We start from the raw sequence: 27,991 nt of genomic DNA, 5'->3' as shown, positions 1-27,991 counted from the left end.
GCGACATTAAGTGAAAACCACTCATTTTTTCAAAATACACTTTTCATTGTGTAACATAGAAACTAAAGGTCATACGAAAATCGCTATACTACCATTCGATTCAGCGTAAAATTCTCTACAATCCTTGTAATTTTCATTAAACTGCGATTATTTCAACGAAAGTGGAAACAGAAAAATTGAAAATGGCAAAAAATCGCTAATTTTCACGACTATATGTATGGAAAAAGTGTTAAAAATATTTACCTCACGGATAAAGCTAAAACTGTCAAAACATATGTATTTTGGGGTGAAAGAAACGAAAATCCAGGTTAAATTGCTCTAGAACTTACAGTTTTTAAGATATGGGACATTAAGTGAAAACCACTCATTTTTTCAAAATACACTTTTCATTGTGTAACATAGAAACTAAAGGTCATACGAAAATCGCTATACTACCATTCGATTCAGCGTAAAATTCTCTAGAATCCTTGTAATTTTCATTAAACTGCGATTATTTCAACGAAAGTGGCAACAGAAAAATTGAAAATGGCAAAAAATCGCTAATTTTCACGACTATATGTATGGAAAAAGTGTTAAAAATATTTACCTCACGGATAAAGCTAAAACTGTCAAAACATATGTATTTTGGGGTGAAAGAAACGAAAATCCAGGTTAAATTGCTCTAGAACTTACAGTTTTTAAGATATGGGACATTAAGTGAAAACCACTCATTTTTTCAAAATACACTTTTCATTGTCTAACATAGAAACTAAAGGTCATACGAAAATCGCTATACTACCATTCGATTCAGCGTAAAATTCTCTACAATCCTTGTAATTTTCATTAAACTGCGATTATTTCAACGAAAGTGGCAACAGAAAAATTGAAAATGGCAAAAAATCGCTAATTTTCACGACTATATGTATGGAAAAAGTGTTAAAAATATTTACCTCACGGATAAAGCTAAAACTGTCAAAACATATGTATTTTGGGGTGAAAGAAACGAAAATCCAGGTTAAATTGCTCTAGAACTTACAGTTTTTAAGATATGGGACATTAAGTGAAAACCACTCATTTTTTCAAAATACACTTTTCATTGTGTAACATAGAAACTAAAGGTCATACGAAAATCGCTATACCACCATTCGATTCAGCGTAAAATTCTCTACAATCCTTGTAATTTTCATTAAACTGCGATTATTTCAACGAAAGTGGCAAAAGAAAAATTGAAAATGGCAAAAATTCGCTAATTTTCACGACTATATGTATGGAAAAAGTGTTAAAAATATTTACCTCACGGATAAAGTTAAAACTGTCAAAACATGTGTATTTTGGGATGAAAGAAACGAAAATCCAGGTTAAATTGCTCTAGAACTTACAGTTTTTAAGATATGGGACATTAAGTGAAAACCACTCATTTTTTCAAAATACACTTTTCATTGTGTAAGATAGAAACTAAAGGTCATACGAAAATCGCTATACTACCATTCGATTCAGCGTAAAATTCTCTACAATCCTTGTAATTTCCATTAAACTGCGATTATTTCAACGAAAGTGGCAACAGAAAAATTGAAAATGGTAAAAAATCGCTAATTTTCACGATTATATGTATGGAAAAAGTGTTAAAAATATTTACCTCACGGATAAAGTTAAAACTGTCAAAACATGTGTACTTTGGGATGAAAGAAACGAAAATCCAGGTTCAATTGCTCTAGAACTTACAGTTTTTAAGATATGGGACATTAAGTGAAAACCACTTATTTTTTCAAAATACACTTTTCATTGAGTAAGATAGAAACTAAAGGTCATACGAAAATCGCTATACTACCATTCGATTCAGCGTAAAATTCTCTACAATCCTTGTAATTTCCATTAAACTGTGATTATTTCAACGAAAATGGCAACAGAAAAATTGAAAATGGTAAAAAATCGCTAATTTTCACGATTATATGTATGGAAAAAGTGTTAAAAATATTTACCTCACGGATAAAGTTAGAACTGTCAAAACATGTGTACTATGGGATGAAAGAAACGAAAATCCAGGTTAAATTGCTCTAGAACTTACAGTTTTTAAGATATGGGACATTAAGTGAAAACCACTTATTTTTTCAAAATACACTTTTCATTGTGTAAGATAGAAACTAAAGGTCATACGAAAATCGCTATACTACCATTCGATTCAGCGTAAAATTCTCTACAATCCTTGTAATTTCCATTAAACTGTGATTATTTCAACGAAAGTGGCAACAGAAAAATTGAAAATGGTAAAAAATCGCTAATTTTCACGATTATATGTATGGAAAAAGTGTTAAAAATATTTACCTCACGGATAAAGTTAAAACTGTCAAAACATGTGTATTTTGGGATGAAAGAAACGAAAATCCAGGTTAAATTGCTCTAGAACTTACAGTTTTTAAGATATGGGACATTAAGTGAAAACCACTCATTTTTTCAAAATACACTTTCGATTGTGTAACATAGAAACTAAAGGTCATACGAAAATCGCTATACTATCATTCGATTCAGCGTAAAATTCTCTACAATCCTTGTAATTTCCATTAAACTGCGATTATTTCAACGAAAGTGGCAACAGAAAAATTGAAAATGGCAAAAAATCGCTAATTTTCACGACTATATGTATGGAAAAAGTGTTAAAAATATTTACCTCACGGATAAAGCTAAAACTGTCAAAACATATGTATTTTGGGGTGAAAGAAACGAAAATCCAGGTTAAATTGCTCTAGAACTTACAGTTTTTAAGATATGCGACATTAAGTGAAAACCACTAATTTTTTTAAAATGTATTTTTCATTGTGTAAGATAGAAACTAAAGGTCATACGAAAATCGCTATACTACCATTCTATTCAGCGTAAAATTCTCTACAATCCTTGTAATTTTCATTAAACTGCGATTATTTCAACGAAAGTGGCAACAGAAAAATTGAAAATGGCAAAAAATCGCTAATTTTCACGACTATATGTATGGAAAAAGTGTTAAAAATATTTACCTCACGGATAAAGCTAAAACTGTCAAAACATATGTATTTTGGGGTGAAAGAAACGAAAATCCAGGTTAAATTGCTCTAGAACTTACAGTTTTTAAGATATGGGACATTAAGTGAAAACCACTCATTTTTTCAAAATACACTTTTCATTGTCTAACATAGAAACTAAAGGTCATACGAAAATCGCTATACTACCATTCGATTCAGCGTAAAATTCTCTACAATCCTTGTAATTTTCATTAAACTGCGATTATTTCAACGAAAGTGGCAACAGAAAAATTGAAAATGGCAAAAAATCGCTAATTTTCACGACTATATGTATGGAAAAAGTGTTAAAAATATTTACCTCACGGATAAAGCTAAAACTGTCAAAACATATGTATTTTGGGGTGAAAGAAACGAAAATCCAGGTTAAATTGCTCTAGAACTTACAGTTTTTAAGATATGGGACATTAAGTGAAAACCACTTATTTTTTCAAAATACACTTTTCATTGTGTAAGATAGAAACTAAAGGTCATACGAAAATCGCTATACTACCATTCGATTCAGCGTAAAATTCTCTACAATCCTTGTAATTTCCATTAAACTGTGATTATTTCAACGAAAGTGGCAACAGAAAAATTGAAAATGGTAAAAAATCGCTAATTTTCACGATTATATGTATGGAAAAAGTGTTAAAAATATTTACCTCACGGATAAAGTTAAAACTGTCAAAACATGTTTATTTTGGGATGTAAGAAACGAAAATCCAGGTTAAATTGCTCTAGAACTTACAGTTTTTAAGATATGGGACATTAAGTGAAAACCACTTATTTTTTCAAAATACACTTTTCATTGTGTAAGATAGAAACTAAAGGTCATACGAAAATCGCTATACTACCATTCGATTCAGCGTAAAATTCTCTACAATCCTTGTAATTTCCATTAAACTGCGATTATTTCAACGAAAGTGGCAACAGAAAAATTGAAAATGGTAAAAAATCGCTAATTTTCACGATTATATGTATGGAAAAAGTGTTAAAAATATTTACCTCACGGATAAAGTTAAAACTGTCAAAACATGTGTACTTTGGGATGAAAGAAACGAAAATCCAGGTTCAATTGCTCTAGAACTTACAGTTTTTAAGATATGGGACATTAAGTGAAAACCACTTATTTTTTCAAAATACACTTTTCATTGAGTAAGATAGAAACTAAAGGTCATACGAAAATCGCTATACTACCATTCGATTCAGCGTAAAATTCTCTACAATCCTTGTAATTTCCATTAAACTGTGATTATTTCAACGAAAATGGCAACAGAAAAATTGAAAATGGTAAAAAATCGCTAATTTTCACGATTATATGTATGGAAAAAGTGTTAAAAATATTTACCTCACGGATAAAGTTAGAACTGTCAAAACATGTGTACTATGGGATGAAAGAAACGAAAATCCAGGTTAAATTGCTCTAGAACTTACAGTTTTTAAGATATGGGACATTAAGTGAAAACCACTTATTTTTTCAAAATACACTTTTCATTGTGTAAGATAGAAACTAAAGGTCATACGAAAATCGCTATACTACCATTCGATTCAGCGTAAAATTCTCTACAATCCTTGTAATTTCCATTAAACTGTGATTATTTCAACGAAAGTGGCAACAGAAAAATTGAAAATGGTAAAAAATCGCTAATTTTCACGATTATATGTATGGAAAAAGTGTTAAAAATATTTACCTCACGGATAAAGTTAGAACTGTCAAAACATGTGTAATTTGGGATGAAAGAAACGAAAATCCAGGTTCAATTGCTCTAGAACTTACAGTTTTTAAGATATGGGACATTAAGTGAAAACCACTCATTTTTTCAAAATACACTTTTCATTGTGTAAGATAGAAACTAAAGGTCATACGAAAATCGCTATACTACCATTCGATTCAGCGTAAAATTCTCTACAATCCTTGTAGTTTTCATTAAACTGCGATTATTTCAACGAAAGTGGCAACAGAAAAATTGAAAATGGCAAAAAATCGCTAATTTTCACGACTATATGTATGGAAAAAGTGTTAAAAATATTTACCTCACGGATAAAGCTAAAACTGTCAAAACATATGTATTTTGGGGTGAAAGAAACGAAAATCCAGGTTAGATTGCTCTAGAACTTACAGTTTTTAAGATATGCGACATTAAGTGAAAACCACTAATTTTTTTAAAATGTATTTTTCATTGTGTAAGATAGAAACTAAAGGTCATACGAAAATCGCTATACTACCATTCGATTCAGCGTAAAATTCTCTACAATCCTTGTAATTTTCATTAAACTGCGATTATTTCAACGAAAGTGGCAACAGAAAAATTGAAAATGGCAAAAAATCGCTAATTTTCACGACTATATGTATGGAAAAAGTGTTAAAAATATTTACCTCACGGATAAAGCTAAAACTGTCAAAACATATGTATTTTGGGGTGAAAGAAACGAAAATCCAGGTTAAATTGCTCTAGAACTTACAGTTTTTAAGATATGGGACATTAAGTGAAAACCACTCATTTTTTCAAAATACACTTTTCATTGTGTAACATAGAAACTAAAGGTCATACGAAAATCGCTATACTACCATTCGATTCAGCGTAAAATTCTCTACAATCCTTGTAATTTTCATTAAACTGCGATTATTTCAACGAAAGTGGCAACAGAAAAATTGAAAATGGCAAAAAATCGCTAATTTTCACGACTATATGTATGGAAAAAGTGTTAAAAATATTTACCTCACGGATAAAGCTAAAACTGTCAAAACATATGTATTTTGGGGTGAAAGAAACGAAAATCCAGGTTAAATTGCTCTAGAACTTACAGTTTTTAAGATATGGGACATTAAGTGAAAACCACTCATTTTTTCAAAATACACTTTTCATTGTGTAACATAGAAACTAAAGGTCATACGAAAATCGCTATACTACCATTCGATTCAGCGTAAAATTCTCTACAATCCTTGTAATTTTCATTAAACTGCGATTATTTCAACGAAAGTGGCAACAGAAAAATTGAAAATGGCAAAAAATCGCTAATTTTCACGACTATATGTATGGAAAAAGTGTTAAAAATATTTACCTCACGGATAAAGCTAAAACTGTCAAAACATATGTATTTTGGGGTGAAAGAAACGAAAATCCAGGTTAAATTGCTCTAGAACTTACAGTTTTTAAGATATGGGACATTAAGTGAAAACCACTCATTTTTTCAAAATACACTTTTCATTGTGTAAGATAGAAACTAAAGGTCATACGAAAATCGCTATACTACCATTCGATTCAGCGTAAAATTCTCTACAATCCTTGTAATTTCCATTAAACTGTGATTATTTCAACGAAAGTGGCAACAGAAAAATTGAAAATGGTAAAAAATCGCTAATTTTCACGATTATATGTATGGAAAAAGTGTTAAAAATATTTACCTCACGGATAAAGTTAAAACTGTCAAAACATGTTTATTTTGGGATGTAAGAAACGAAAATCCAGGTTAAATTGCTCTAGAACTTACAGTTTTTAAGATATGGGACATTAAGTGAAAACCACTCATTTTTTCAAAATACACTTTTCATTGTGTAAGATAGAAACTAAAGGTCATACGAAAATCGCTATACTACCATTCGATTCAGCGTAAAATTCTCTACAATCCTTGTAGTTTTCATTAAACTGCGATTATTTCAACGAAAGTGGCAACAGAAAAATTGAAAATGGCAAAAAATCGCTAATTTTCACGACTATATGTATGGAAAAAGTGTTAAAAATATTTACCTCACGGATAAAGCTAAAACTCTCAAAACATATGTATTTTGGGGTGAAAGAAACGAAAATCCAGGTTAAATTGCTCTAGAACTTACAGTTTTTAAGATATGCGACATTAAGTGAAAACCACTAATTTTTTTAAAATGTATTTTTCATTGTGTAAGATAGAAACTAAAGGTCATACGAAAATCGCTATACTACCATTCGATTCAGCGTAAAATTCTCTACAATCCTTGTAATTTTCATTAAACTGCGATTATTTCAACGAAAGTGGCAACAGAAAAATTGAAAATGGTAAAAAATCGCTAATTTTCACGATTATATGTATGGAAAAAGTGTTAAAAATATTTACCTCACGGATAAAGTTAAAACTGTCAAAACATGTTTATTTTGGGATGTAAGAAACGAAAATCCAGGTTAAATTGCTCTAGAACTTACAGTTTTTAAGATATGGGACATTAAGTGAAAACCACTCATTTTTTCAAAATACACTTTTCATTGTGTAAGATAGAAACTAAAGGTCATACGAAAATCGCTATACTACCATTCGATTCAGCGTAAAATTCTCTACTATCCTTGTAGTTTTCATTAAACTGCGATTATTTCAACGAAAGTGGCAACAGAAAAATTGAAAATGGCAAAAAATCGCTAATTTTCACGACTATATGTATGGAAAAAGTGTTAAAAATATTTACCTCACGGATAAAGCTAAAACTGTCAAAACATATGTATTTTGGGGTGAAAGAAACGAAAATCCAGGTTAAATTGCTCTAGAACTTACAGTTTTTAAGATATGCGACATTAAGTGAAAACAACTAATTTTTTTAAAATGTATTTTTCATTGTGTAAGATAGAAACTAAAGGTCATACGAAAATCGCTATACTACCATTCTATTCAGCGTAAAATTCTCTACAATCCTTGTAATTTTCATTAAACTGCGATTATTTCAACGAAAGTGGCAACAGAAAAATTGAAAATGGCAAAAAATCGCTAATTTTCACGACTATATGTATGGAAAAAGTGTTAAAAATATTTACCTCACGGATAAAGCTAAAACTGTCAAAACATATGTATTTTGGGGTGAAAGAAACGAAAATCCAGGTTAAATTGCTCTAGAACTTACAGTTTTTAAGATATGGGACTTTAAGTGAAAACCACTCATTTTTTCAAAATACACTTTTCATTGTGTAACATAGAAACTAAAGGTCATACGAAAATCGCTATACTACCATTCGATTCAGCGTAAAATTCTCTACAATCCTTGTAATTTTCATTAAACTGCGATTATTTCAACGAAAGTGGCAACAGAAAAATTGAAAATGGCAAAAAATCGCTAATTTTCACGACTATATGTATGGAAAAAGTGTTAAAAATATTTACCTCACGGATAAAGCTAAAACTGTCAAAACATATGTATTTTGGGGTGAAAGAAACGAAAATCCAGGTTAAATTGCTCTAGAACTTACAGTTTTTAAGATATGGGACATTAAGTGAAAACCACTCATTTTTTCAAAATACACTTTTCATTGTGTAACATAGAAACTAAAGGTCATACGAAAATCGCTATACTACCATTCGATTCAGCGTAAAATTCTCTACTATCCTTGTAGTTTTCATTAAACTGCGATTATTTCAACGAAAGTGGCAACAGAAAAATTGAAAATGGCAAAAAATCGCTAATTTTCACGACTATATGTATGGAAAAAGTGTTAAAAATATTTACCTCACGGATAAAGTTAAAACTGTCAAAACATGTTTATTTTGGGATGTAAGAAACGAAAATCCAGGTTAAATTGCTCTAGAACTTACAGTTTTTAAGATATGGGACATTAAGTGAAAACCACTCATTTTTTCAAAATACACTTTTCATTGTGTAAGATAGAAACTAAAGGTCATACGAAAATCGCTATACTACCATTCGATTCAGCGTAAAATTCTCTACAATCCTTGTAATTTCCATTAAACTGTGATTATTTCAACGAAAGTGGCAACAGAAAAATTGAAAATGGTAAAAAATCGCTAATTTTCACGATTATATGTATGGAAAAAGTGTTAAAAATATTTACCTCACGGATAAAGTTAAAACTGTCAAAACATGTGTACTTTGGGATGAAAGAAACGAAAATCCTGGTTAAATTGCTCTAGAACTTACATTTTTTAAGATATGCGACATTAAGTGAAAACCACTTATTTTTTCAAAATATACTTTTCATTGTGTAAGATAGAAACTAAAGGTCATACGAAAATCGCTATACTACCATTCGATTCAGCCTAAAATTCTCTACAATCCTTGTAATTTCCATTAAACTGCGATTATTTCAACGAAAGTGGCAACAGAAAAATTGAAAATGGTAAAAAATCGCTAATTTTCACGATTATATGTATGGAAAAAGTGTTAAAAATATTTACCTCACGGATAAAGTTAAAACTGTCAAAACATGTGTACTTTGGGATGAAAGAAACGAAAATCCAGGTTCAATTGCTCTAGAACTTACAGTTTTTAAGATATGGGACATTAAGTGAAAACCACTTATTTTTTCAAAATACACTTTTCATTGTGTAAGATAGAAACTAAAGGTCATACGAAAATCGCTATACTACCATTCGATTCAGCGTAAAATTCTTTACAATCCTTGTAATTTCCATTAAACTGTGATTATTTCAACGAAAGTGGCAACAGAAAAATTGAAAATGGTAAAAAATCGCTAATTTTCACGATTATATGTATGGAAAAAGTGTTAAAAATATTTACCTCACGGATAAAGTTAGAACTGTCAAAACATGTGTAATTTGGGATGAAAGAAACGAAAATCCAGGTTCAATTGCTCTAGAACTTACAGTTTTTAAGATATGGGACATTAAGTGAAAACCACTTATTTTTTCAAAATACACTTTTCATTGTGTAAGATAGAAACTAAAGGTCATACGAAAATCGCTATACTACCATTCGATTCAGCGTAAAATTCTCTACAATCCTTGTAATTTCCATTAAACTGTGATTATTTCAACGAAAGTGGCAACAGAAAAATTGAAAATGGTAAAAAATCGCTAATTTTCACGATTATATGTATGGAAAAAGTGTTAAAAATATTTACCTCACGGATAAAGTTAGAACTGTCAAAACATGTGTACTTTGGGATGAATGAAACGAAAATCCAGGTTAAATTGCTCTAGAACTTACAGTTTTTAAGATATGGGACATTAAGTGAAAACCACTTATTTTTTCAAAATACACTTTTCATTGTGTAAGATAGAAACTAAAGGTCATACGAAAATCGCTATACTACCATTCGATTCAGCGTAAAATTCTCTACAATCCTTGTAATTTCTATTAAACTGTGATTATTTCAACGAAAGTGGCAACAGAAAAATTGAAAATGGTAAAAAATCGCTAATTTTCACGATTATATGTATGGAAAAAGTGTTAAAAATATTTACCTCACGGATAAAGTTAGAACTGTCAAAACATGTGTACTTTGGGATGAAAGAAACGAAAATCCAGGTTAAATTGCTCTAGAACTTACAGTTTTTAAGATATGGGACATTAAGTGAAAACCACTTATTTTTTCAAAATACACTTTTCATTGTGTAAGATAGAAACTAAAGGTCATACGAAAATCGCTATACTACCATTCGATTCAGCGTAAAATTCTCTACAATCCTTGTAATTTCCATTAAACTGTGATTATTTCAACGAAAGTGGCAACAGAAAAATTGAAAATGGTAAAAAATCGCTAATTTTCACGATTATATGTATGGAAAAAGTGTTAAAAATATTTACCTCACGGATAAAGTTAAAACTGTCAAAACATGTTTATTTTGGGATGTAAGAAACGAAAATCCAGGTTAAATTGCTCTAGAACTTACAGTTTTTAAGATATGGGACATTAAGTGAAAACCACTCATTTTTTCAAAATACACTTTTCATTGTGTAAGATAGAAACTAAAGGTCATACGAAAATCGCTATACTACCATTCGATTCAGCGTAAAATTCTCTACAATCCTTGTAATTTCCATTAAACTGTGATTATTTCAACGAAAGTGGCAACAGAAAAATTGAAAATGGTAAAAAATCGCTAATTTTCACGATTATATGTATGGAAAAAGTGTTAAAAATATTTACCTCACGGATAAAGTTAAAACTGTCAAAACATGTTTATTTTGGGATGTAAGAAACGAAAATCCAGGTTAAATTGCTCTAGAACTTACAGTTTTTAAGATATGGGACATTAAGTGAAAACCACTAATTTTTTCAAAATACACTTTTCATTGTGTAAGATAGAAACTAAAGGTCATACGAAAATCGCTATACTACCATTCGATTCAGCGTAAAATTCTCTACAATCCTTGTAATTTCCATTAAACTGCGATTATTTCAACGAAAGTGGCAACAGAAAAATTGAAAATGGCAAACAATGGTGAATTTTCACGACTAAATTGCTCTAAGAGTTTTTGAGGTATACGACATTAAGTTAAATCCACTTATTTTTTTAAATACACTTTCCATAGTGTAATATATCTATATTACAATTATATATATATATATATATATATATATATATATATATATATATATATATATATATATATATATATATATATTGTTCCAGTCTGTGTAAAATCTCTATGGTGTAAAGCTGATTTCAAAAGAGACCTGTGAAATTTACTTGAGCCAGTTTTCAATCAGAAGTCCTCATAAAAGTACTATTAAAACATAAATGTAATTAGGCTTTTTTTCTGATATTTATTTTAAAAAAGTTATGTATTTACTGTGACCTTATTTACCTAATTATTACATGATTAGAAATCATCTAAACCAAGATTACAATTATCCTCCAAGCAAAGCTATAAATTTCGGTTGCAAATTGCCTCTACATAAAACAGGCAGGTAAGCCAGGACTGGGTAAAGTCAGATATCTTCTGAGAAGGACACTGCAAATATTTTTGACGTGTTGCGTTATCCGTTTCATCTCGCCTGGCATAACATTTGCATATTAGACAAAATAAGGGTTACTGCCGGTTGTGTTTACGGTAAAGCTACCAGATTTATTCGCCTGATTTCGGAGTAACATTTAGTTGACAATCAACAGTTTGGTGTAATATATTTTGAGAGAATGAAAGAGGTTATTGACCAGTGTCTCCTTCTACCTTTTACTCTATGTTTACATCGTAAATAAATGAAATCAATTTTGTTATGATAAGTATTAATACTAGGGTGTTCGGTTGGCATGCATTCATTTATACATTTCAAACTATCATCAAACGAGGATCCAATATCAGACACAAGAAACCTCCAACATCATCTTAACAAAGTCGAATTGTGGTTGAAAAAGCAAATGAGACAAAATCTGCCCATGTGACATTCACCCTTTGTAGAAGAACATGTCTATCAGTAAAATTGAATCTTCCTCCCGTATATTTCTTGAACTACTCTTATAGTGTTATTTCTTACACCTCTTTGTTATAGTATAACCTATAATGTTTCTCTTCTTACCGTCTTAAATCCAATCAATTAAAGTTAGATATAGCTGGATGGACTTTTCCACCATTTGTCTTATACTAAATATCTGTGTTGTACTTCTTCCCTCTGAAAGGGTACTAAAGAGCTGAAAACATAGATTCACGCAACAGTATTCAGTCTTTATATAAGCAAAACCTTTTTATCCTCTCTAAAAAGGTCTAAAATATCTACCTGTCTATCTTATAAGTCAATTATTATTTATTTTAAGTTGTTGGTAATCGTTCAGTTATAAGCTATTAGATCATATCTCACCAATTTTGTTATATGTCACAGAAAATACGAAATATGAGCAAATAACATTATGAATGTATACGTTATAAATTGAATAAACTATTTTTATAGCACGTATGATGCCATATATTAGTTTAGTTCGTGCTAGTTCGGTATTAATAACAATTTAGAGTAATTTTGTTAATTCATGGATAAGCGTGAAAAATACTTCAATTTATTCAAATTGAGTTAATTAACGTTACGACAAATAATATTAACAGGTGTATAGTTCGAAGCCGTAGCTAATTTTATATATGGACTCTAACTTTAATATGATCATAGTAAAGTTTTTAATATCATTCAGTTTGCTAGTTGTTCATTTTATTAATTGCTGTTATAATACACTGAAGAGCGGCTGTTAGGTTGACTTTTTTTCACTTACTTATTTTACTTGTATAATTACAAGAATATATTATTTAATATTCCATAAAATATGAATGTGAAAGTCTTGGTGAAGAACTAGAAATGTCTATTAGTTGATATATACTAACATTTGGAGACTAAAACATCTAACAGAGTGAGAGTAAATCTTTAATATAACATATTTTACGAAATGATTTAGATCTGAATCTTTCCTGAGACCACTAAACTTTCAGTTCTTTTGTTGTTTTGTTTTCTTTTCTTTTGGTTGTCAAGAAAAGCCAGATTTTCGCAGATGATTGATGAAGGATTATGTTAGATTATTTCAGCGACTGATGAGACTTATATCGTAGAAGAATGGTGAGTTTTTATTATTTAATGTCTACATTTTCGCGAATGATATGTGTGTGAAACATTTTTTGAACAAGCATATTTTTAAATATTGTACAGAATTCTGACCAAGGTTGATACGTATCGTGTTTCTTCATTAATTCTGATGGTTATCTGTAAATGAAGGTAAGGTTTTGTTGACAGGTGGTAATAAATTTACTGGCATGGCCTATTGTTTTTCAGTCGTTTAAATGGACACAAGTAAATGTTTTTGCAAGGTTATGTGAGACTTGTTGTTCGTACATCATTATGAATAGAGTTTCATACCAACAATTATGGAAGAATTTATTTCATATATCTTAAAATGTATGAGTTTTCAGTTTTTTTCCCGTGATTTCTATAGTAATGAATTTTTCAAAATGTTTTTCATCACTTTTTGCCAACAGAATGAACAACTGTAATGTATTTTTCAATTGACATTTTCTAAGTATAAATAGGAATACTTTTTTTTGTTTCAAGATTGCAATTAGACATCAGCAACATGACCATCTCATAGTTCATTTCTTGATCTTGTTTTTGTAAAGTATTTATTTTATAATTTGATTTACTTTATTTCTGTTATTCTGTTATTACTTTATTTTGGAACCTCTGACTTATTTGATATAATAATTTCATATCTGACCTGTTTTTTGCGATTTGCTTTGTAATTCTGGAAATAAATTTCTATATTCTGTGGACGGTACTGTGAGGTTAATTTATCCAGGGTTAGTTGATAATATTGGCCTAACAAAATGTTCTAACAAGAGAAAATCCAGCATCTGCTAAATTATGCCAAATTAACTTCTATTAAATTAGAACATTTGTGTGTGAGCAAAACATCATACCAAGATCAAAGAATAGCAAGATGGAAATACCGTAGTTTTCGAGAGCATTTAAAAAGGTAATGGTGCTACAGAAAAGCTTATTTATAACATATTTGCTGTTAGTTGATGAGATAGCCCTATATTGATTCATACTGATAATAACTAAGCTCTTGGCGATATAGTGCACAGTTGAAGAACAAACTAGAATACATATTTGAGGATATGGATCAAAATCATAATGTATTTTGGTGGATGGTGGATTGATAATGACGATGATGCAGCTTCTATTCACACGGTTCATTAAGCGTCTAGTGTGTCGCTTCGAACTGAGCTCATCGATGATATTCAAAATAAAATCAACTATTGTTTTGAATGGTAAAAATAAAACGTTGGCATAATTAGTTTTCATTTTCATAATTTATCTTTCTTTAGATGATTGAAGGCAAGAAAAATATATCTATTGCGGTTTCAACTGGTTAATATCAGTCCTCGACAAAACTTTAACACTCTAGAGATTTTTCGTTTGAACTCTTAATAAAAATTGATTTTTAGCTTTTAGATTCATGTAAAAATTACAGACATCTTTTGTTTATTTATACGTTTGTTATGCATTTTACCTAGTCGTGACAACTTGAACGACGCGACAAAACTATACCATAGTCAGGTAAAAAAATAATAGAACTGATCAATATTTAAAATTCAAGTTCAATTGAGTAAAATTCAAGTTTATTTGAGTAGTGGGTCCACCTCTATGTTTCACAACTTCAATCAGTCTCTTCGACAGTGTTTTATTTAGGTTTTTAATAGTGTTGGGAACTATCGACTGAAATCTACTATCGACTGTTTAGTAATTGACTACTTTTTACTATCGACTGTTTCAGTCTCTATTTTTGGTTAGTCTGATTTTACTACTTTTTACCAGTGACTATTTTCGATACGACTGATTTTGTTACTATTTACTATCGATTGTTTCAGTCGTGTACTTTTAGTTACTATTTTTGGTTCTACTGACTTTTTTACGTTCTGGCTCTGTCGTTCTAGCCGCGACCTTGACAAGAACCGTACTTTTGACTGAAAATAGCAGTTACTGTTTTCAGTCGCTAGTTTTTTGACTATCGACTGTTTTGCGACTATCGACTGCTTCGACTGTTTTCCGTCGATAGTTCCCAACGCTAGTTTTAACTAATTTTTGATCGATTGTTAAATTGTGCTAAAGTTTTGTCGCGGATTGATTGTGACGAGTTAAAACTGTTCTTAACTGCTCTTAACAACTATATATCTTTGATAAAACCGAATTGAATAGGAATAAGATTAGAATGATGAAATGGGCAATTAGGGAAATTCAAAACACACCGGATATAATTTATGTACGTTCCCGAATTACATTCTCCCGGAGCAACTACTTAGGGGAATTGTGGAGCTCGTTAATTTTCATCAAAGCGCCGGCTTCGATGTCTCGGATTAAAAGTTAACGCGGACCGTGAGGTAACTCTTATTTAAGTTTAAGGCCGCGTATGCGAGTTTCAGCGTGCCTGTGTGGAATTATTTTTGAAAGACGATGATAAAATAATGGTTACGGCTTAATCGAGTTTGTTGCTCGAGACGAAATAAGGTGGCGAGCCAATAACTGTTATCGGCGTTTTCAATAACACGTTTTATGTAACTACCGTGACAAGATCATTGAAATGCATTTTTTCGTTAATAACTTTTAACTCATGGTTTGATTTAATTTGTACGCTTTTCAGGTTACCGATATTGATTTTTATTCCGCATATATTAGGTTTACAAATATTATTTTACAATATTTTGCTCTGTACATCTATGTCCATGTTTTCGATCGTCAACGCATTCTATCTTAGCTACACATCAGTAAATTTTCAAATATTTAAAGGAAGTGAACCATTTTACAGATTATCACACTCTGTGACATTTTTTTTTGTTCTATAACATTACATGTCAGATTGTACCTGCTGAATACAAAAACTTAAACGGATTTTTTGTAACACATACCATTTTAAAGTTATGACAAATTAATGTACCATCGTTAAATAAAGACAGTATGAAAATTTTAAGTCATATTTATTTATTTATGTTATTAATTTTATAAAAAAATAGTAATATGTATTTATAAATAGACAAAGAAACAAAATGAGCCATATATTGTGAAAGAAAATACTAACTTTTTCTCTTGTGAACAGTAGAATCCTCTTCCATTACAAACCGGCAATAATCTGCTAACATTTTAGCATTCCATCTTCTTTGATGACGCCCTTCTGTCTTTTTTATATCCTGGTGAAAGCGTCCGCCTTGTTCCTCACTCACCATTTCAAGATTTGGGGGGAAAATCCAAAAGGGGATCTGAGAAATGTGTTTTAAAGCATTCTACACCCGATCCTTTTAAATTTTTTTAATAATTCATTCACTAAAAACTCGATATTGTTTTGGTATTAAGATTGCCTAAAAATCCATGAATTACTTTCTTTAGAAATAACCAAGCCGCTAACTATTTCCGGGGAACATTTTCGTTGAATTAATTGTATTTTTGTAAGTTTTCTTATTTGTGAAAGAAGAAAAATGCCTTATTTTAATTTAGCGTCACTTAATTTAGAGAAAGCAGTTTTCCCTTGACAACATTTTTCAACAAATTTTATATGTAAAGGTGAAAGAATCACATTTTTTGTGGAATACGAGGTTTATATTTAACGTTTGATTCAGAACCAAAGTCAGTTCTTTTTGGCCAATGTTTCACTTTATAGTAGTTTTTGGTGCCTTTACTGTCCTACAAACAGAAACAAACAGCGATAACTCGTGAAACGCCGTCTTTCTTTGAGTGAAACAGTTTTTAAGTAAATTAATAGTTTTTATTTGTTTAAGACCCTTTCATATTTTATAACTTATATCCACAATTTAAGATGTTTGTTCATTAATAGACCATCATTCTCATTCTTTAAAATTAAAGTTGGTTCAAGTTTAACTGCAGAACTTAACTAATATTGAACTAAATCTGATAGCATTAATTTCCATAGCCTGTTTTCAGAAGAGAAAGAAGTTTTTTCATTATTACCTTTAGTGAATCAACAATTTGCCAGCAATAAGTATTTCTTATGGTAACTGTTCGTTAAGTTCATTCATTAAGTGTTTTCCTATGTAAATTATCTTATTCTAAATCTTAACTCTAATGTCTGTATTTGTCCATCAATCAGGTTGGATGGCGTTAAACAGTTTTAGTCACCATCATCACACCTTTATCTGATTAACAAGCACATTGAATTACACTCATTGTGGGTTCTAAATGTCTAAAAAAATCTAAATTTTGGAACCGTTGATGATGGTTACTTAGACTCGCAAGTAGTACCCGATAGCTGGATTGCATATGACCAAGTGCGTGTAAATATTGATACGTATGTAAATACCTTATTATTTATATGTTAGCTTGCATTTGCACCCAATGAGTCATTTCATTTGGTGTCTTCTGGATGCATGATAGATATGCGATTTTGTGATCAAAATATTTTAAATATTTTCCAAAAATTCTTCCGAGAAAAGTAAAGTTTTCTATATAGAATCCATTTATTGCAGTGGAGGTTTGACACTAATATCTCTGTGAATATTTTATTATTAAAAATGTTTATATTTTCTAAGTATTAATACTTGTTTTTCTTTTTCAGGATGTACTACACACAATCTGTCAGTCCAGTGGACAAGTCCTTAGAATAGTAATCTTCAAGAAAAATGGTGTCCAGGCAATGGTTGAATATCCTTTTCAAACTAATTTTATCGTCTTGCGAGTGACTTTTATATTTTAAAATTTGAAACCACATCAAAATATTCACTATATTATTTTACAAACTAATTAACGCAGAAAATGGCGGTATGTGTATCAACTGGTCATTTATCTTAAGAAACTTCTTTTTCACTCTTGTTTTTACTATACATTGAATGCGTTCTGACGTGTTTATCGATTTATATGGATGTCGATACTCTGCCCATATCTAGTTATATTAATCAGTGTGATTTAATTACGGAGATAATTGGACTGATCTTGTCTGTAATGGAATTATAGTGTTTTAGCATTTTGCCATTAAATCTCTATATGGGCTGATATTTTAGTTAATATCAATCGCATTTAATAAGCTTGCTAATACATGATACATTAGCAGGCGATATTAACTAATTTAGATATGAATATTAATATTATTGTTTTCGCAGTTCTTACGTGTTTTGTTTGACTGGTTTTGCTTCAAGTTATATGGACTGAATTATATTCCGTATGCCTAACGTCTTCAGGTCTTCGTTAGAAAATTCGAACGAAATTGAAAACTTTAGTATTCTTTAAGGTCTTCCTATAACATAAGTTCATTAATCAAAATTTCACTGAATTTCATCATTTCACTTTATAAACTATTGATATATCTCTAATTTTCTCTTATACTAATAATTCGGCCTTTTATTTCAGATAGTTTTTATTTTCTATTCTCTTATTTTAATACATCCTTCTATAAGGTGGGGTAAAAATCCCGCTACCATTGAAGCGATTTCCGCTGAGTGGAAATAGTTGAACGATTATTAACAATAAATATTGTCACTATTTCTGCTCGTTCTTGTGGCGTGTATACTGAAACTGAGCTAAACGTCACATAACCAAGATGGCACGCATTCAAAATGGTAGCGGGCAAAAGGGAAGGTGAACTCCTATCTATTAAAATACTCTCCCCAAGATACATTGATATTGATAAATTGATATCAATGTATCTCGACTTTGTTTTACAATATGGGCTTCAATTTCGGCAATTACTTCTTTACTTGAGCCAAACCTCTCTCCCTGGAGCATTGTTTTGAGCGTAATAGTCACTAGGGGCCAGGTCTGGACTATACAGTGAGACCAACATAATTAAAACATCTTAATAGTTTTTGTAACATAGACAAATCTTGGAATAAACTCATAGTCCTTACGGTAATCTCGTATTTTACTCGTATTATTAACAATTACAGGGTGCTTATATTTTCCGATTAATTTTGTCGGCGACAATGTTGCCCACATGCCGGCGCTCGCCTTATTTTTATTCAATTTCGCGCCGCCATAATCGTTTGCTGAATAAAACATGACGTATACGTTACGTTATGACCAAAAAAGAACAAATCTGAATACCGTGAATGAAAGCGGAATAATAAGTTAAGTCGGCACTTGTTCTCGGGTCTTTAAACCGGAGTTTATGCCGCCAAAATGTCTCGGGGCAGTTTTTTCAGTTTCATTTTCGTTCGTTGAAATTCTCGAGTGTTCCACTTTATTTACAAATCGTTTAAGGGGTCCCTGTAAACTGGTTAGTTCCATTTTGGTTGTTCATATATTAGTTTACAATAGATATCTGTGATAAGTTTATTATTAGGACCTTGAATAAGTTCTCGGTTCTTTATTTATTAAGAACTATAATGCGTTATGGAGAATTGCCATTCTTACGAGTTTGTTCTAACGAGTGAAAACCAACATATTTTCTTCTTAATGATTTTGATCTAGGTTTTCACGGATTTAACATCATGTCAGGTCTGTGTGTTATATAATGATTTTCAAACCATCATTGACATCAAGATCTTTCCATCAAGTGTAGCGTAAAAACATTAATCATGAATACGCGAGTTCGTTTTGGTTATGGTATCGTACTTCAACTTGTACGATGTCTAATACCCATGATTTTAAGTAATTTATAATTATTTCCTGTCAAATAGTGTCTCCATTCTTTAATCCTTAGTTTTGAGTGCGATATAGTATTTCAAGTTTTCTCCATAAAAGCATTACTTTCGAAACATGTAAATACATCTTTATATAGTTACTGACAGAGTATTGTCGCCAATATCTCAATAATATTGCTTGTAGTTCGATTGCATATTTTTGTTGAATAAAATGCAGTAAAATTCACCGCAAGCATACTGTTTTGGCACGAAGTCTGCCATATTAAATGTTACAAAATCGACATATTTGTTGGAAAAAGGTTTAAAACGGAATAACGCCCATAATATTAAAAAAAATTGTTTTTGTCATATTCGATTTTTTCGATCACAATTTCATTCTGATGACAAAACAAATATCTAACCCCTGTCAATTTTCGTTTATTTGCCAATTTAGGAACGCAACTGCTAAATTCGTCCATGAAATATTGTCGTTTTTTTTTATATAGATATATATTTTCATTCTCTATGCTTTTCGATTATTAACTTCCCAAAATATAACAATAATATTTTTTTATCGTTATATGGCGTGAAAAAGTATTGACGTTTTAAACGTTTAAACATAAAACAAAGGTTTTTAAAATCCACTTCTTCACTCAACAAGAAACAAACAAAAATCAGTATCAGGTTTGTTGTCGTTGGAAACCATATTTTCCAAAAATTATTGGTCCTATGTTCTCACGGAGTAACATAATATGGAATCTTTAAGCAATCTTCATAGGTTTGCTGTGTCCTAAGCATTGTTCTGGTATTTTAGAGCTATTATAATCAATTCATTTCTCTTAGCGTCCACTGTTAACATATTTTCTGACTTTTCGAAAGTATGTTTATCTAATACTCCTGCTTCTATTATATATTTAAAAACCATGTATTTAACAAGTATTTATATTATCGTTTATTCTAAACCTAAACACATATCTGGTTTACTAGATGGAAAATACAGGCAAAGTTCAAGTCCTTTCTAGCAATATCATTTATTTGAACATGTATCCCAAAGTATGTAGATAAAAAAATACTATTTGAATGAAAACTGCTATGTGATGTTTGTTGGATAAAACTAATATGAAGCAAGTTTAACGCAGCAAAAGGGTGGTGTTTTTTCATTTTCATTTTGACCAAGCTAAGTCATCTAGTTTGTGTTTGATAGCCTTTCTTGAATTTTAAGAAAAATGAAAAAAAAAAGATTTATGCTGAACTAAGGAAAGGCTTGGAAATGCTATTGGGACTCTAATCCATCAATTTTAATGATTACCGATGGACGATTAGAGAATAAAACCAAGTAAGATGACTGAGGATGTAGGCTGACATCATTATACACCAGAGACCAAGGAATAATGAAAACTGTGGGTTTTCACAGGGTACAGAAAAGAAGACTAAATTGTGTATTTTGGAATAGAAGAGCTCTCATTGACATAGATTATCTTAAAAGGTAAAACGATAACCGTAAAATGTTATTCAAAGTATCTGGTTGGGTTTGCTGTTGATTTTATGCAAAACACGTCCGCATTTGGCGATGAAAAAAGTGTTTTTCCATGAAGACAAACCATAGGTGCACACGTGTGCAGTCACCATGTCAAAAATCTATCAATTAGACTATCAGCTGCTGCCCCATCCAGCATATTCCCCAGGCTCAGTTCCCTGCGACTATTTCCTCTTTCCTAAAACCTGATGGTGATCAAGATATGGCTTGGTGGTAAGAGATTTGGGTTGAACGAAGAGATCATCACCGAAACAAGCGCCTATTCTCACAGCTTTATAAAATCGATTGATTGAAAGCAATTAAAAAAAAATAGAGTTAATGTATTGAATTACGAGTAAATTATGTTGAGGTATAATATTATTTAATGATTTAATTTAATACGTTTTTGTTTAAGTAAATACATTAATAAATATCACTAATTCAATAAACTCTTCTTACGACTTGTCCACGCATCTTTTGAATTAAAATTATTGGAAAGGACCATAGCAGGCACCTTTAAATCGTTAATATTTGTTGAGATATCCAGCATATTGGGACAGGTTTATTATAAACGATTATCATAACTGTTCGGTTTGTATTTTATTAACCATAATCTGAGTTCAAGCGGAATCGAGATTAACTGACGTGTTACATCAAAAATCATCAAAGCGCTTCGCACGTGTTATTTTTAAAGCCTCACAGATTTAACTCATATTTACAGTTGTCTGCGCTCTATTTTACATAAACTTGTTAACCATTAAGGCGAACGATACTAGTTGGGGAATGACATTAGGAGATAGTAAAATTGGTTTTTTACGAGGTGGGCATATCTCGGATATATTTTCGGACGAAAACCTCTCCTGGGGACAAGGAACTATTTGCTTATGATAACAGAGGTTCACGGTTTAGGTAAACATGAGGAAAGCTTTTGATAAATACGTTTGATTGAAGGTTATAATCACCATAAATAAATTTATGCCGCTACAGGATTTTTTCTATCAATAATGACACGTGGCCTCTGTAAATAGACATATTTTATGGATTCTTTGCGCTATTCTTATTTCGTGTATTGAAGGTGTTGTTTATTTTAGTTTATTCTTTATCTCAGTTAACACTTTTATGGTGTGGAATGGATTAAGAGTTCTTTATTTTTAGATTTTGTTAGATATGAGGTTACAACTTCAAACACTTCAAAAATATATTAACAAATACAGTTTCATGTATAGCTTTACTAGTTTTCATGTATTTGATGAAATTTTTTGTCGTTTAAATTCATCTTAGGCTTCTTTGCAGTTTTGTTCAGATTTTCGAACTGTTTTACTGTTTAGGCAATGTTTAGATGAATTCACATCATTTTAGGGATTTCCATATTTATGAATTGGTATCAAAAGTCATCCCGTTTTTATTTTGATACCCCAGTGTTTGACATACAACGTGGGGCAAAAGTCCCGTTACCATTTTGATTGCCTATAACTTTGCCCAAAGAAAAGATAAATAAGTTTGGTTTTAATAAAAAATGTATTTGGTCTAGGTTTTTTATGATTGAAAAATTATATCGGCTAAATGGTGACCTTTCGTTACACAACTTTCTTCTCTTTTTAAGGCATTTTTCATGACATCCTTTATTCACATTAGTGTATTAAATTAGGTCCCTTTCCATATAGTGTGCACCTTCGATGTTTTTGTGGCTTTTTAGCCTTTTTGGCATTTGTTCCCTTACTTCTTGACGTCATTTTCTGCTACATATCATGATAGATGTCAGATGTTGGTAAAAATTTAGTATTTTATCCAAAATATTTTTTTGGAGTGTAAATAAGTTTATCGTTCCTTATTATAACTATTTTATTATTTAGAGCGAATTCCCATTTTGTTATTCTGCTTAAATATCATTGTATTGTTTTATTTATACTATTATTTGGAATAGCCTTTATATATCTCTTCTTATATGTCTATTCAGTCATTCTTTCTTATTGGATATCAGTGATTTCGGAAGATTATCATGCTTAGACTAGTTTAAATTGATTTTTGATTTTAAACTATTTTAAACCATACCAAATATTTGTAGAAGTATGTCTATAACATGTATATCTTGTGCTTATTTTATACCTTTGAATAATACTGTTATTGATTTAGCATATAATTCTATTCGTTAGTCTAACGGACAGTTGTCGGCTGGGAAATCGCCAATATTTGCTTAATTGGAGCGCTATTAGTACTTGGATTAATCGAAAGAAGTCCGGAGGAGATTGTCAGCTAATAGTGTGAATCAGCCAATTGTATTGGTATAACTAACAGCTGGCTGAGGTGAGGTTTGATAATAATATTGAGGGTTGTTTTTTTAGCATCAGGACCAATCTCATATACTGAATTAATTAAATTTTATTATCGTTTTTACGCTAATTTTTTTTATTGTTTGTTAATTCATCTGACCATATATATAATTAAGTAATTTGAAATAATCTATTGTAATCGATTTTGTTTATTGGGTTGGGATTTTGTTCTTGTATTATGATATTATTGGCAAGATTTTGGTATTTTTTCTTTGAAATTTACAGAATTGGAGAGAAATTCGAACGTTGCATCGTATTTATCTTGGTTCAAAAATATCCACATTTTTGATTGAAGTATGAATATCAAAATTGCTTTGCTTTACCTTCATTTGACTAGTATTTAAGTGGCAATAATAATTAAGAATATTTTTATAAGGTGGCCAAGAAGTATTATTATATGATTTCCGTTATATAATATAACCATCCTGACAGAAGATCACTTCAGTAAGTGATCTGCTGTACAACTTCACTGAACAATCTAAATGTTATTCTAGATACTATTCTAACTTATTTTAAAGTCTACCCTAACTTATTCTAAAGACTATTCTAACTTATTCTAGAGATTATTAAATCTCACTTTATGCATCTATTAGTCAGTTCGTATGGTGGTTTGCGTTTGGGCCTATGCACTACACTGTCATCGCGCACATTTAACTGTTTGGCGAGTGAATTGGGAGGCACTAATAGTCTTTCAGAATACTTCGTACTTCGTATCACACTAGTTATGGGTTCTAAAGGCGCTTTTCGCGCTGAATCAGTTTGTTAGACACGTAATATGGGGCATCGACGAGGACTGAACACTTTATTCTGGAACCTCTGGAGGATATCTATGTTAGATTTCTTAGTAGTACCCCACAGTTCAATGCCATAGATACAAATGGGCCTAAGTATTGACTTATACAGCAAAACCTTGTTATCTAATGATAATTTAGATTTACGCCCTATCAGCCAATATATTTGGCTAGTTTAGCGTTTGGTTTGTTTTTCTATCATATAATATCATATTGTATCGTCAGCATATGTGGCAACAGTAGTATTTATCTAGTATTAGAAAAACTTTGTCGGACATTATTACGGGGCAGTAAGAAGTAACTTATTCTAACTAATATTTTTGCCTCTATTATATGCTTGGAAACAATTTAGCAGTTGTAGGAATAACTTTTTTAGTTTATAAGGTTTATTCTAAATATAAAGAAGATTATAAAACATATTTCGGAGATGGGTCTATTTTTAGCTTATACTGTTATCAGTGAAAGCTTTATTAAGTTAAATTTTAAAACTTTATGGGCATTTTAATAATGTCTTTAATTATTTTAACATCGTTTTAATTTTTCTAGTAACATTAAATTCCGTATTTCCAGCGAATCCTTTTAATTATATTTTTAAGTTAATATCTACGAAAAGAGATCATCGCGAAAAGAGTACCTCTTGTATCTCCGAACGGCTAACTCAAGAAGATTCGAAAAAAGGGCAAGTAGCTATTGAAATTTCGTCCTAGGGCATTAATTAACGTCTCGGGGGGCAGCATTTATATCAATACGGTTTTCTCATTAGAAAATAATTTCTTAAATGTACCTCGTTTAAAATATTTAGTTAATTTCCGTCGGTGTCGACCGGAGCTGACGAAATTAGGATGATTAGTGCCGTTTCGTCAACTAAATGAATTAATTGAAAAGATATCGGGGACGAAGTTGTCATTGTGAATGTCGGTGGGTAGAGAATAGCGCGCCTGGAACATCGTGTCAATTAGGACATCCTTTTTATTCGTAATATTCTGAAAAAAAATGGGTTTAATAGATCAGCAACTGACATAAATTATGATTCATGTTGGATTTAGGTGATGGATTAACTGTATTTTTGTTTGCTGCGTTTTTATATTCTTTTTTTTTATGGTGAATGAGTCTAAAAATGTTTTTGTGGCTCATAATGTTTCAAATTGCCGTCCGTAGCTAGTCATTGATGTATTTTTATGGTCAGCTTTTATCGAAATGGCGAACTTATTTGAGCAGTTCTGTGAATGTTTTCTAGATTCACCTATTTAATTGTTGAGTGCACCAATAAATGAATCAAGCACATGCCAGTATATGTAAATGAGCAAATAGTTCCAAGTAGTATAGAAATACAGCCGAATACCGTGGCATGATTCTTGATGTTAAACTCAGATGGAATCCACATGTTAAGAAAAAATGTGAAGAATTTAATCTGAAGTTCCAAAAAATATTCTGGTTATTGGGTAATTATTCAGCTCTGTCAGTTTGTAATAAGCTTTTACTTTACCAACAAGTCTTGTAACTAGTGTGGAATTATTGTTCCACATTATTATTGTTGTTTATCTTGTTGAATAAAGTTGGATTTTGCTTTATAATAATGGCATTTTCTTGTCTTATTTTATTGGAATATTAATTGCCAGTGGAACTTAATAGACTGCAAGTAATTCTTAATGAATAAGAATAAATCTAGGTAAAACTGAACAATGCAGATCTTATAAGGGTGTATATATTATTTATTAGGCATATAAAAGTGTTAAAAGACAAAAATCATAATAATATATAAAAATATGCTAGTAGAATCATTCTAGTTCTGGGAGGGTACAACAAATATATAAATTTCTTGATAATATAGGTAGTAGAAGGCTAAAGAAAACAGCTCCTGTTAAATTCAAGACAGTTGCTTTTTTATTACCACTGCAAGACTGATGATGTTACAACCCTTTTTCGTTGAAAAAAGAGTTTCCCTTTGTATTTTAATCAGATGTAAGAAAAATAAATTGCAATAGTTTCGATGCCTCATTCTAATTCTAATTCTAATATAAGAATTTTGTCAATTTTAATGTTAAATTGGAATAAAACATTATTTCATCTGGTAATTTCCTTCAACTATCCGTGTTACCATTTCCGAGCATCATCATTAGTATTCAGCCCTCTTACAATTTAAAGTAACTATCTCGTTCTTATCCCTAGTTGTGGCCCTTGGCTATCCGGAACGAGCAAAGTTTGAAAATAGTCCAGATGTTATGAAGCGTTGAATGTAACAATGTGCGCTTTTCCACGGGAAAGCAGCTCGGTTTTCCCGATTGTTCTAATTTTTATGCAGATATCCGACTGTAATAAAGAGTTCGTTCAACTTTGTTAAATTTTCTAATATCGGAGTTGAACCAGATTGTAACAGTAACAGTGTAGGCAATATACTATAACTGGAAATAAAATATATGCTTTTACCAAAGAAAATAATTGAAATTAAAATACAAACAAATGTATTTCTAAACATGTATACTGGGAAAAGTAATATCAAGGTAATACAAGTATTTCTGAATAAAGCCCTGAAAAATATTATGGATGTACTCAGATACCATAGGGCTAATTACTTACACCGAGACCTTCGGATTCCAACTGTCATAGTGGAGATTAAGAGTAAGTTAAGTGCTGCAACATTTTGATAACACTGAACTGACTCAATATAACCATGTGACCTAGTGTAGTGAAGTGTATTAAATGTTAAAAACACTTAAAAGTGCTGCTGTAGATTTTCTCATAATCAGTCTAAAAGTTTTATGTACATTTTAAATATTACACAGTTTAATATCACTGACAAAACTATTATGGTTGATTGATAGTTACATATAGTTGAATTGATAATAGTTATTTGTAGTGCTAAAACACTTCTTTCCAAATAAAGCTATTTCTTTTCAGTAACTGCATTGGAGTCATGGTTGCAGATTACATTTTTCGAAATAATTCTGAACGTGATACTTAACGGGGTTCAAATAAGACCTGGTCACATAAGGCACCAGCCAGCCCTCTATTTCCAATCATTAACATCCATAATAAATATTTTTCCATGAATTATTAAATGGTCAAGGTACAAATATTAGCTGTATGTACAATAATACAGGAAACTGTGTTTTGGAATGAGAGCTAGTACAATAATAGAACACTTTTGGTGTTCATATATATATGCCTTTAGTTCTGTTTATGTAATTGGTTAAAGAACGACTACCAAGTGGAAAAAAAATTGCCAAATTAACAAATAACGTTATATTTGGTTTAAAATGATGTACAAGTGTTTCATAGTGTTGGGCCTAATACACTATCTTAGTTATTAGGATTTTTATACCCAAAAAATGATGTGGTTTCAAATTAAATATACTGTTAGTCTTTTTTACATACGTCTTCTAAATTTGTGCATCAAAACGTCTCAATATTGCCGCATCAAATCTGAGTTTTAGTTCAGTTTGGCTTTGACAGACAATAAAATTCTAATCTAAATAAAATAATTAAACAAAAATGTCATAAAATATAATTTATTTTAACATTATAGTACATCCAAAAGCTACAGTTAATGATACATACAATAGTTTATAGTTTTGGGCTTTCAAGAATTT

General features: G+C 30.7%; 1 protein-coding gene across 1 annotated transcript in view; it reads left to right on the top strand.

Annotated features, from left to right (window-relative positions):
• Nucleotides 1-27,991, top strand: part of sm (heterogeneous nuclear ribonucleoprotein L) — a 500,688-nt gene that overhangs the window by 65,093 nt on the left and 407,604 nt on the right. The window contains exon 3 of the mRNA XM_076406872.1: nt 17,766-17,853. Within this exon, the coding sequence (XP_076262987.1) occupies nt 17,766-17,853 (88 nt within the window). The remainder of the gene's footprint in view (nt 1-17,765; nt 17,854-27,991) is intronic.

Source organism: Rhynchophorus ferrugineus, unplaced genomic scaffold (genome assembly GCF_030347505.1).
Source record: "Rhynchophorus ferrugineus isolate W39M unplaced genomic scaffold, kcgeb_rfMv2 rfM6, whole genome shotgun sequence".
Classification (NCBI taxonomy): Eukaryota; Metazoa; Arthropoda; class Insecta; order Coleoptera; family Curculionidae; genus Rhynchophorus; species Rhynchophorus ferrugineus.
This window is presented reverse-complemented; position numbering and strand designations above follow the sequence as displayed.